Source organism: Corvus moneduloides, chromosome 3, assembly GCF_009650955.1.
Source record: "Corvus moneduloides isolate bCorMon1 chromosome 3, bCorMon1.pri, whole genome shotgun sequence".
NCBI lineage: Eukaryota > Metazoa > Chordata > Aves > Passeriformes > Corvidae > Corvus > Corvus moneduloides.
This window is the reverse complement of record NC_045478.1, coordinates 120,328,949-120,341,288: the sequence shown is the minus strand read 5'-3', so window position 1 is coordinate 120,341,288 and position 12,340 is coordinate 120,328,949. Positions and strand designations below refer to the sequence as shown.

At 44.5% G+C, this 12,340-nt stretch overlaps 1 protein-coding gene across 2 annotated transcripts in view; it reads right to left on the bottom strand.

The window, feature by feature from the left end:
* EFEMP1 (EGF containing fibulin extracellular matrix protein 1) overlaps positions 1-4,279 on the bottom strand; it is a 46,008-nt gene extending 41,729 nt beyond the window's left edge. Inside the window, exons 1-4 of one of the 2 annotated variants that reach the window (XM_032103788.1) lie at positions 3,954-4,279; positions 3,422-3,509; positions 445-493; positions 6-266 (exon numbers count right to left, since the gene is read on the bottom strand). In XM_032103788.1, the coding sequence (XP_031959679.1) occupies positions 6-266; positions 445-493; positions 3,422-3,502 (391 nt within the window). In that variant the 5' untranslated portion in view covers positions 3,503-3,509; positions 3,954-4,279. Of the gene's footprint in view, positions 1-5; positions 267-444; positions 494-3,421; positions 3,510-3,610; positions 3,774-3,953 lie in introns of those variants that run through there. The other variant, XM_032103787.1, reaches the window with a different exon arrangement.
* Positions 4,280-12,340: the final 8,061 nt, after the last annotated feature.

Genomic DNA, 12,340 nt, shown 5'->3' with positions numbered 1-12,340 from the left:
CTTACCTTGGCACACGTTGTGGTCACTTTGCTCATACCCAGCTGCGCACTGGATTTGGTGGGTTGGGTTGGGAGGGGCGCGCTGAGGGTCGGCCGGGGTCCGGCGAATGACGCTGTTTCGACCACTTGTGGATTCAGCTGCTGCTTCTTCTCGTTCATTTACAATAATTTGCGCTGTTCTGGGTAGACAGAGGTATCCTCCATAGTGGTTAACACATTTCATCCCACCTTTACATGCATCTGGGACTATTTCACATTCATCAATATCTGTGGTTAGCAACAACACAAGTCATGCTTTTAACAGTCGAACCTTCTGCAACAGCCATTAACACAAAGAACACGACGAGACATGCACGCACACCTCCGTGTCCAAAACAGGGGTGTGCAGTGAGAATACTTAAAGAATACCAGTGGCAAGTCTGTCTTTGAAAATTATTTACTGTACCTTTGCACCGTTGCCTAACAGGATCCCATTCATAACCATCTGTGCATTGCTGTGGAGAAAAAAAATAAATAAATTGGGTTACTTGGGTTTCTTTGTTTTGGAAAAACAGTTGAGTGTATTCAGTGAACTCAAAGTGTGGCACAAAGGGAAATGCAATGTTTGCATACCTTGGTAGGCTAGAAAAGTGGCAATCGGTACAGCACTGCTGTGCAGGAACAGCAAAACTTGGGAGTCCCTGCCCACTCGGAATGTTCTATGACTCTACGGTACACAGAGAGAGCCTCTGTCTCAGGAAGTTCCCAAGATATTGTTTGTTGTGAGCAGGCTGGGAAACAAAGTGAGAAAAGCATTGCTTTCTCCTTGCCTTGTCCCTGTACCTTGTGTTACACCCTCTGTCCTTGGCTGAATCCTTGGATGATCTTTGGTGTGACCAAGCTGACCAGAATGAAAATCTTCTTATGAAAAAGCAGCAAGTTCTTCTGAGTTTGGATCTCGTTCCCTGCCTGCCAACAGGTGAACCTTTTTCATTCCCAGACCCTGTTTGCCAGAGGGACTAAGACAACTCTGTGCCCCTGGACTTCATCCTCTCTCCCATTAGCGCACCAGCAATGGGGAAGGATCCCATGACAGCTGGAAATTCATTCACATGCTTTTTAGTCACATGACTCCAGGAACTGCAGTCTAGGAAGGACAATTTATATTGTGAGACACACAATAAACGGTCAGAGTTTATAACAGAAGGACTACTTATTTATACAAGACTTTGCAAAATTCAAACAAGGCTATACTCGGCAGCTATTCATATCAATGCACACCAGTGAGTTCAGGAAAGGTTTTAAGTATTCAGCTCTGCATCTTCATTCTTTGTCTGCCCAAAAACATGACATTGTCCAGAGGGCAGTCATTTTAATCACAGGTCACAGTTACAGAGTCTAATTTGCAAAGTATCACAGTGCTACCAACTGCAGCAGAAACATCAAAAATATTAAAATATCATTGAATCAACCAGGCTGTGCTGTGTAGGTGCATCCTGGGCTGCTGGGGCTATTACTTTAATGGCCCCATACTAAAAGAGAATGGAGTTGGCTAATGTAATTAGTCACAGTCAAGCAAGCTAAATCTTGTTGCAACTCTTCTGCTGCTGAGGGACTTACAAGTGACAAACTTGACCTTCTGATGCCAAGATCCGCTTGTTCCAGGTCCTATCCTCAAGTTATTTTGAGGGACCTGTTACTGACGGACACTGACTCAGCAGGAGGATTGAAAATATTTTCTTCTCTTGCAGGTGACACCAATGATTTGCCAAACGTGGCGGCGAGTTGTCACTTGGAAGGGTTTTTATCCCCAAGGGGTAAGTGGACACTCTCTAAAGGATTGACTGCATGCTGAGTTGACAACACCAAAGTTACTGTAGCTATGAAAAGGCAAACCCAGGGGAAAACAGCTAATTCATGCATTTACTGAATCACCCAATTCCTGTTAAGGCACAACAGAAGTACTGTGTGTTTAACTGCAAGGAGCCAAGTCCATCTATTACTGCAGCCAAAGGCTTTTACAATAGCAAAGGATTTGGCCCTCCATGGATACAATGTGTGCATGAGAAACAGTAGCATCCCAAGACCAAAATCTCCCAAAGCTGGGGGTTTTTTGTTTCATTTTACATGATCGGAGTTTAATAATCAGTGAAGTACCTAAATGCTAAGACCTCCTTGAAAATGGAGCATAGGTACCCAAGCCATGTAGACTTGCTGGAAATGTTCAATTGGTATAATCAGAATTATGTGAAATGCTACATAATTAAAAACCCCCTCATACAATAACTGTGGGAAAGGAGGAGGGTGGGACCTCTGTTTAGTCCAGATTTTCAAAAGGTACTTACATCTTCAGTTTCTAGTTCTATACAGGGACTTAAAAAAAAAGTAAATAACAGAAGCCTCTAAATAAAAGTACTCCCAGCCTTCAAAACCCTAATGCTTCTAAAGCCCAGTGTTAAAGTATTTTATGACTGACTTCCTGATGCTCACTTGAGGCTTCTTTAAGCCCTGACTTCTACAAGAAGGTCCAACTCTGCAATATTTACTTGCTTGAGCCATCCCACTGACTTCAGTGGGATTACTTGTATAAGACACAATCCTGGGCTTTGGCTGTGGTTCTCTAACTTTTTGCATGTGTGCAGAATTTTCTGCTTGTGTGGCATTGGGCTGATGTCTGTGCACATATCCAGAGGTCCACCCATATGAAGCAAGTTGCAGGGATTACAACTGTAATCAGATGTGAAAATGCGGGTTTTTCCCCAGCCCAAGCCGGGGTAATTGCCACTCCTTCCATGACATGCATTATGCAAGCCAAGCACTGAACACAAGCAGATTGAAAAGAAAAAGCCTGACAAAAAGGCCTTTAAATCTCTTAGCCCGTCACTGGGTTGCAAGCAGAACCTGTTTCCAGTATTCTTGTACAATTTTATCAAGCCACACAAAGCCACTGCTCAAAACCAGCTCAGAAAAGAACAGTCCCATGATCTCTCCAGGATTCAGATGCTTCATTAAGAGCCCCAAATTTGGAAGTACTTGCATTTTGTTTAAAACAGCTTGAAATATCCATAAGAAAACACAAAAGAATGTTTGACCTAATTATCTGTCAAACTCCATATATTTCAAATGAAGGTCCTAGGGACCCTGTCTTTATGAAAATGGAATAAAAAATATTAAAACCTCCTAATTTTGTTCAGTCCCTCAAACTGAGTTCATAGATAAACTTTTCCAAACAAGCAGTTGTAACCTATTTTCCTCAATCTTGTCAACTTGAACTTTTAAACACTGTTTCAGCGCAGGAACAGCTTATTTTATGATTAACATTCGAACTCAGCGACCTCTGTAGCACATGCTATACATTGGCAAGAAATTCAGTTTTTCTTAAGGGTCATTTAGCAAAGAATCCCCGCAAAGCGGTAGTTACCTCCAAGTCTATTAAACCTTACCGTGTACGTTATGGTTTCCTCAGTTTCCTGCGAATGTACTGTAATAAGAATGAGCGCAGCCAAGAACAGAGCTGTCAACATCGTGAACCTTGAAAGAAAGGAAAAACAAATCAAGCGGTCTCCTTTGCTAGAAGAGGCTGCAGCACCCCTGGGACCGGCTCCTGGCCAGGGAGCCCACCCAGCCCCTACCTGGGAGAGGCGGCCGGGCACTGCCCGTTCGCTCCCGCAAGGAGAGGGTGAGGCTTAGCCGTGCTTCCCAGCCCGGGGATTTTATCCAGCTGGGAAGGGGGGCGGAAATAACCAGTCAATGGAGTTTAAAACACCCCAGCGCTCAACGGGAGCAGCGCCGGACAAGGCGCGGGCAGCGGCACTGCCCGGCCGGCGCACGCTTTGGGGTGGAAAAAGCAACTTTTCGGTTAAAGCAAGGCGTGGGGGACACCGCCCACCTGCCGGGCTGTGCCCGGGACCCGCTCGGGCAGAGCCGTGCCCCGGGGGCGGCGGGCACGGAGCCGCCCGCGCTGCCCGCTCCTACCTGCGGGACCGGGCGGGCGGCGGCCGCTGCTCCTGTCCGCTGCCTCCGCTGCGCTGCCGGCGGCCGCCGGTTCTCCTTGCCCCGCTGCCGGTGCGCTGCCGGCGCCCGCTCCTTCTCTTTCCCCCGGCGCGTGTGCGGTGCCGGTGCGCTGCTGGCGGCCGCTCGTTCCCTTTCCCGCGGTGTCGGTGCGGTGCCGGCGGCCGCTCGCTGTCCTTCCCCCCGGCGCCGTGCGGTGCCGGCGGCCGCCCGTGCCCCTCCTCTCGCTGCCGGCAGCCGCTCGCTGTCCCTGCCCCGGCGGCCGCTGGTTCCCCGCCGCTGTCGGTGCGCGCCCGGTGCCGGCCCCGGGCTAAATAGAACGGGCGCCTGTCCCGCCGCCGCCGCGCGCGCCCCCTGCCGGCCCCGCGGGCGCGCGCGAGGCAGGTGCGGCCCCGCCGCCATGTTGGGGCCGTGAGGGCAGCGCGGCCCCGGCGCGGGGAGCGGGGAGGGCGCGGCGGCCGCGGCCCCGGGAGCCGCTCCCTCACGCCCGCTCGGTGCCCCGGCCAGGCGGCGGCTGTGTCCTAGCTGGGATCTTCGTGGAAGTGCAGCACCGCCATCGTTTTGGGGTCTGTCGTGAGTCATGCAATCAGAGAATCGTTAAGGTTGGGAAAAAAGGCCTTTAAGATCATCAGGTCCATCACGACCATATTCACAGTTACAGCCGTAACCTGATGTGGAAATGAGACTGGAAAACTGGTTTTCCAGGAAGGAAAATAAGGTTTTTCGTCAGTCCAAGCTGGTGTAATTGCCTGTCCTTCCATGACATGCATTATGCAAGCTGAACACTGAACACAAGCAGATTTAAAAGAAAATAAACTTACAAAAAGGCCTTTAGATCTCTCACGCTTTGCTTGGTTGCAAACAGAACCTATTTCCAATATTCTTGCCCTCAAGTCCCACATCCACGCATTTTTGAACACTTCCGTGGGTGGTGACTCCACCACTGCCTTGAGCAGCCCCTTTCAGTGCTTTGTAACCCTTTCCTTGAATTTTTTTTTTTCCTGTAATATCTAATCTAAACCTCCCCTAGAAATTTAAAATAGCTGGACTGATGTGTTTTTGTGCCCATTATAAATGCAGTAGATGAAAGCCATGAGGAACCCTCCACAGGGCAATGCCTGTTCCTCAGACACCACCTAAGTTCAGCAATCACTTCTAAAAACCTTTTCAGTCTATGAAATGCTGTTATTTCCCCACCCAGGGGGAAAGTTGTTGGACAGAAGGAAGGATGAGGAGGCATTGGAGGGATTTAGAAGCTTTGGTGGGTTTTGGTAAGGAGAAGGTGTCCAGGAACTTGTTCTACGGAGGGATAAGATGGATCTTTATTTAATTCCCTAGTTTTGCTTCTGGGGGGCCTGTGACACAGTAGAGCAGCTCTATTCTGTTCCTGTAGTTCAACATGAGGTCTTTGGTTTTAAAATAAACTTTTGCCTCTTTAATTTAGACCTTGAAGGGACTGGAGAACTGGAAATCTCCTGAAAAAATGCCTCATTAGGCTGCAGACCTCTGGCACTGTTGGCCTAGAGAATGGCTTTCCTATATAATCCCTTAAATTCTTAACAGTAAATTATAGTTGATCTTACATAAAGCATGAGTTCTTTTTTGGATGGCTGTACAGTGCTCATTAATTTTGTCTCTGAATCAAATAACTTCTTTTCTTATCTGTTCTAGAATCAGCAAAGCTGGTAGTTTCAGAATACTTGTAGCTGCAACCATATGTTGCCTATCTTTTATTTTTTAGGTAGTTGTGAGAGAAGACAGGATTTTCCCTCTCTCGCTGCAGTTTCTGTGCTTACAGGTAAGTGGGACTCCTGAAAATGTACTTACAGTCCACACACCTCACTGGTAAATGAAGAACAGAAGCAACAACATGGTGTAATAAAGAAAATTGAAGTTGACTACTTTATAGGACACTTTGCATGTACTTTCTTATGCATATTTATTTCATATTTAACATGCTATCTTTTGATATGTGTCCTCCTGCTCCAAAATGATTCCTTTAAAGCCTATATTTCATTATTTAGGAATACAGCTTCACAGTGTTAGATTGGCTCTGAGTTATTCACTTCTGTTGGTGTAAATTGGATTCCTATTTGTCACATGGTCCCTCATATATTTTCAACTTTACTGTTTCTTGCTTATAGAAAGAAGTACAAGCATTTCTAATAATCTCATGAATGCAAACTAGTAACATAATTGCTTTTATCTACTTGGCAACACCACTTGGTGAGTTTTGAATTGTCATTTGTATTGTCATTCATGCCATGCAAAGAGAACAGAATTTAAGTTGTTGGGTTCTGGATTAAGTAAAAATTTTAAGAAGTGTTGTCTTAATCTACTACATAGGGAAACACTGCCTGTATTACAGGACTTCAATTGGGTTTTTTCCTTCTGGAAAGATGTTCTGCAAAGCAGAAAACAGCAGGAACATCCTTTTGGAGGATGTCTGAATGCTGACTGAGCAGGGACCCCCTTCCCTTGGCTTCAGCCAGTGTTACACGTTTGCTGAAATGCCCCGTTCTGCCAAGGATGGTTGTCAGTCCTTTAAATGGAGGTGGGAGATCAGTCCATGATTTGGTAGTTCAGATATTCCCTGCTGAGACAGCTGGAAACTTGCCTGGTGTGGGAGAGCAGAACTTAAATGCTTGGAAATGCTGATGGGAGTGTGAGGTATGTGAACGAGCTGAAGGACAACTTATTTACATATCTGAGATGTCTGAAGATGTCCAGGTGGTCAAACAACCCCTCCTTCCATGCTGACCATGAGCCCCTTGGCACTGCTGAGGCCAACACCTACCAAAGTTGAAGAAGCCCAGTGAGGCTGATCCCTAATTTTGCTTTTTTTCCGTGCTTTTGGCTCCTTCTGAAAATTTTGCACTCTATTCCCTACTGCTTCAGTGAACTCTTTGTCACATCTCAGTTTTTACTTTCTTTAAACCCCACAGTTTTCATAAATTCTTTAGCTCGAATGTGTTTACGACTTCAGTGTTCACATTTTTTCTTCCTGGCAGGATGTGTTGCCACCCCCCATTGTCCTCAAAAACCCAAGGATAGGTAGGCTGAAGGGAGACTGTGTGTGGTTAAAATGTCACTGCACTCCCAACTCATTCTGGCTGCTAGAATTGTCCCTGGGGGCAACAGACAGCTGGACATAATTTAGAGCAGGCTGAGATTGATACTAGAGGCTAGCCCAAAAAGGAGGAAAACAAAACTGCAGTTTAATCTCTTCTACTCCCAGATCTGACCCCCTTTTCCTGTTTCAAACATAGCTCTCTAGGACAGAAAATGAAGCACATGGAGAATTTAAGCAACTCGTGTTTGTCAGCTCAGGGGACCATTGGTGTCAATTTAAGATGATTTCTGTTCCTGAGCATGTTATATCGAGTAACACTGGAGTTGTCTAAACTCAGAGCTGGAGTGGTGGGGATGTTATTTTCATGTTGGACTCACAGGAATTTCAGAACATAAATTATTTTGATAACATGGCAGGCTGCCTTTCTGCCACGCTGCCTGCAAATGTCAAAATTTTTTCCATGTTTCAACTTGGAAGTGACATAATGTTGGTGAGGGATAAATTGTGAAGCATTAGATGTCTGACTTTATTGCTGATTAAACATGACAAATGTTAAACTTTTATTTGAGGTAAGATTTTACAAGTTTATTTATCTTCAAGGGAGGTATCCTGAGCATGTTGTATGTGCCATGAGGTGTTACTTTACTGTAAACTTAATTTGAAATAAGATCTGTGTTAGGAAATTACTCTCACTTTTCATAGAAAGCTGACAGAGAGAGGTAAAAATTCACCATATTAGTTTCTTATCATAGGTGTTGAAATGACAAAGAGGTAATAAGGACCAAAATGTCAGTAGCAAGGGACAGAGAACAAATTCTCTCCTTCTGCTTAATCCTCCCATTAAATCTAAACATATATTGATTGTTATTCCTTGTTTATTGCTTTACAGTAGAGCAGATGGTGCTTTACAGATGATGCAAACACAGAATTAGAGAAAACTGACAAGGAAAAGACATGAGAGTTGGATTAGAAAAATCTAGTAGTAGAATTTCAGCCTTTATTTTCTGAAACTTATCTCTTGTATGAGAAAAATTGCGTGAGTTTTGTTGTGCTGAGGCCTCTGGCTAACTTGGGCTAACCCATGCTTTCATTTTTAAATGTCTAACAATGCTCTGAGGATATTAAAGTATAACGTTCTTGCCATTTTTTATTTTGATTTTTGCTAAAGATCAAGCTTGTGGTCTGCATACAATTTGTCAAGCATGCAGTTTGCTTGTCTGCTGCAATTTATGGGGATGTGATCCTGTGTTTTGTGTGTTTCTGTGGACTCCAGCAGAAATCTGGATGCCCAGATAAGGTGGTGACTATTCCCACTGGAGTCCTTTGTCAGTAAACAAAACATGAGGGAGAGAGTGAGTGAGTGGGAAAGGCATCTCCCAGAGGTTGTCCATCTTTTTTGTTGGTGCAGTTGTGCAGCCCTAATAAATTGGGACTTGAAGGGCTTTGGAAGGGTGAGCGGTTTTCTGATACAGCTGAAAACAACACAAGAAATGAGGGTGTGCTGGTGTGGGGGAAGGATGAGTCCATTTCACTCTTCATGTGTGGTCCATCACCTCTTGCAGCTTAGGGAATAAGGATTTTCCAGGACTGCAAACCCCTCCTGTTGATACTCATGTGTGATGTTGATTTTAGGCTCCCCATTGGAAAATGAGAGAATATGGTTAATGGGTGTTTTCTCAGGGTTTTCAAGGCTGTAACTGTGAGGCCCAACTTAGCACAAGTTTACTCACAACCCCAGAATATCTTTTTTTATGGATTAACCATACAGGTGAAGACCCTTTGATGTGGTAAGAATTTCAGATATGCCTAACCTGGGCTGTAGCTTAAATTGAATTGTGAAGATTTGCTTTTGCTTAGAAATTGTGTCTGCAGTTTGAACATTCTCCCTCTCTTTAGCTAGTATTTCTGACTTCTTCCATCTTTTTATACTGTGAAGCAACTCTTTTCTATTCTCTATCAGAATTTTTTTTTGATTTTCCTTCTCTTTTTTTCTCTTTCTCATGCCAGATAAGAGAAACAGCAGCCCAGAAAACATTCATCAGTGTAGATGTATGGTTTTTTAACACTGGAGTTGTCATTTCTTCTCCTTTTTCTTTTGGAAAACCAGCATTGCTGCATATAGGAGTTGAAGTCTGATGCTGTACTAGGTTTCAACCAATGTGGTTAAAATGAGAACTTTTTCCCAGAAATGTAAGCCATCTGAGGAGTAGACAGCCTTTCTGATATTCAAAATCCGAGCTGGAATATATACTGTTGTTCTGATTAAACTGTGTCAGTGTGGTTCCTTGCTCTGGCTAAGAGGCAACATAGAAATGCCAGAATTCAAATCCAGTATCACCCAGAATATGTTGAAGACAGTTTTCAGCTCTAGTTTTTGGCTTCCCATGAAGCTTTGTACAAATCATTTAATCTGTTTCTTGGTATCCACTCTCTGTGAAATGAGGAAAAGATGTGGCACTTTCCCAGGGAAGTGGGGTGGGTGCATTAACGTACCTGTCTAGGATTTCCAAAGACAGTTAATTGTCTTGGATACTCGGATCCCTTTCAAGGTCCAGGAGTTTGGATCCTTGTCTGTGAGGCTGCCTTCAGGCCTGCAGTGGGCACCTCAGCATCCACTCAGCTGAAAGGAGAATCGTGCAGAACTTACCTACTGCAATATTCATGGGTGTGGATGAGTAAAAACTCTGTGCCCTCTCTTTATCCTCCCTCCATGCAGGAAATCCATTTCCCTTCCCCTGTCAGTTCTGAGAAAGGTAATTGTGGGTTGATATGAATGGAATACCTGTGTGTGACCAGCATGGATTTCTGACTGGCAGGCCAACTCCAGCAGGCTATTCAAGCCCTAGTTTTAATTTTTTGCAGTTTTCTAGTATTGTATTTAGCTCCAGATTTTGGGAATTAATTTGAATAATTTAACCTTTCTCAAGAGGACTTCGAGTATTCCTGATTGTCAGAAAGCACTAAAGACCTTCAAGGCAGACGTTCTGTTTGAAACCCTTAACCCAAAGCTTTCTGCAGAGCCTCGTGGGCCTAAACCTGAGCGTGGCAGTGTTGTGATCTTTCAGCACAACCAAACGGAGACCTCTCAGAAATGCTGTGGTGAAAGAGGACCTTAGACAAACAGATCCGTGAGGCAGAGCTCTTGCTAAGGACTGTTCTGCTTTTTACAATCCGGGAACATCAGGATCAGTAGAAATACTAAACAGTAATTTGGTTCCATAAGCGTCTTCTGAGCTCTCTGAGTTTGCTGTTCCTTTCTTTCCTTTTTGAGAAAAAAGTTATTAATTGTGGAAAAGCAAAAGCATTTCTTATTTATATTGTATGGGGGTGAACTTGGCAAACAACCTGCCCAGTTAACCTATTAACTATTGTCCGGAGACACAACTTTTCTGCTCAATATCTGCATGTTAATTCTACAGAATGTATATCAGAGCATTTGAATTCCCTGGAATATTAAGCTTAGTGCTTGTCTGTAAGCTGTCATACAGAAAGCACAATCAAAATACCAGTGGGGATTTTCCTCTCTGTGAGATTGATGGGGTTGTCCTCTCACCCCTCTTTGCAGTTACATGTGGTTGAAAGGGATCAGCATTCTGGAAAAGGCTGGAAGATGATACCTCTAAAAGCTGGCACAGAAAAGCCCGTAACCCTGTGTGCTCCCAAAATATGCTCTGTAGGAGTTTAACCACATCAGGGAAAAACCTCGGTTCTGGGAGTGAGGCAGTGGGAACACCACATCTCCAAGTCACTGAGGTGGAGAGGCTGTAGAACAAGCCCCACATGTCATTTGTGTAATAGACGAACACATCACTTATTATATATTCATTTTAAGTCACGTGTAACACGGGGATTCTTCTTTTAATTAATCAGTTCAAGTCCTCATTCCCTGGAAGCCCAAAGCCCTGGCAAATTAATTCCTGCTCGTTTGCCCATTACTGTGCTTGAACTGTTGTAATGTAGAAGTGATAAAGGCCCAAAATAACCTGATGGATACAAAAAACCCCCAACCCCCCTCTCCACCCCACTGCAGGGCAGCCCAGTGCAGTTCAGTTCACTCCCTTATGTCACTCCAGAAACCCCAGAGCTCTCTTTGGCCAACAATAGTCTCAGTGTGTCAGGGGCCGTGGGCCTCTTTGGCACCACAGCTGCAGGTTGTAAATGCAGTTCTGGAGATTAAGATATTAAATTGGGCCTCTTTGGGGGCTGCACAACAAGGCCTGAGGTACTGCCTCGTGTCCCCAGGGCAGCCTGGTGGCTCCCAGAGCTGTCAGGTGCTGCACGGAGCACACGCCAAGAGCTTTCCACATGAGGATTTGTCCTCAGCAGTGGCGTGGTTTGCCATTTCCTCTGCCAGCCAGGGAGTGTTTGCTGCTCCAGGCTGCCACTTCCTGCAGAAGGCTCCTGGAGGTTGGTGACAGAGGTTTGCTGAGCAGCAATTCAGTGGACATCAGACAAAGAAGATGTAGATGATTTAAGTAAATCACTGGATGCTTTGTGCAGACCAAGCTGCAGTTGGAGCACTGCTCTGTCCTCATGGCTTTCCATGCATTTATAAAACCCCAACTAAAAGAGCCAGAGGCATGTGGCAAGAGTCACTTGCATCAGTGCAAAGCAGGGGAGTGTATTAACCTACTCAGTGTCTTACTAGCACTTAGTTCCAGGCTTCCTATTTATTACCTTTTATCCCATTTTATGTAGAAATGGGATTTTTGATTTCCAGCTCCCTTGCTCTTGGAAAAAAGTGCCTTTCTCACAGTAATGTTTGACAGCACTTTAAACAGTGAGCTGTGATTGTAGAAATTTTGACTTCCAGAAGCAATAATTAGAATGTGTCAGAGTTTTAGAGCTTGGTCATTTCTGCTTACATTCATCCTTCATTTTTCAGATGTAGGTCTTTTAATAGAGCTTTTACCATAGAAATTTCACCTCTGCAAGAAAACACTGGAGCAGAAAAAGCAGAGTTGATTGAGCTTAAATCAAAGGGAGACCTTGGTTCAACATGTTGTCAGCAAATCATGGCTGAGTTATTAATTATCTGTCTCAGTTATTAAGTACCTGGAATCTGTAAATCTTTCAGAAAGGCATTTAATATACAAATCTCTGAATATTACTGGAGCTCCTGACTGGTATCTCTGAGGAAGCTGTGGACACATGGAAACATGTCATCCTGAAGATGGATGATTTAAGTCTGTTGAAGCAGATTGTTTGATTGTATGATTGTAAAAAAGCTTTTTTGGCACTTGTTGCTGTAGGACTAAGGGTCAGATTCTTTCTCTGC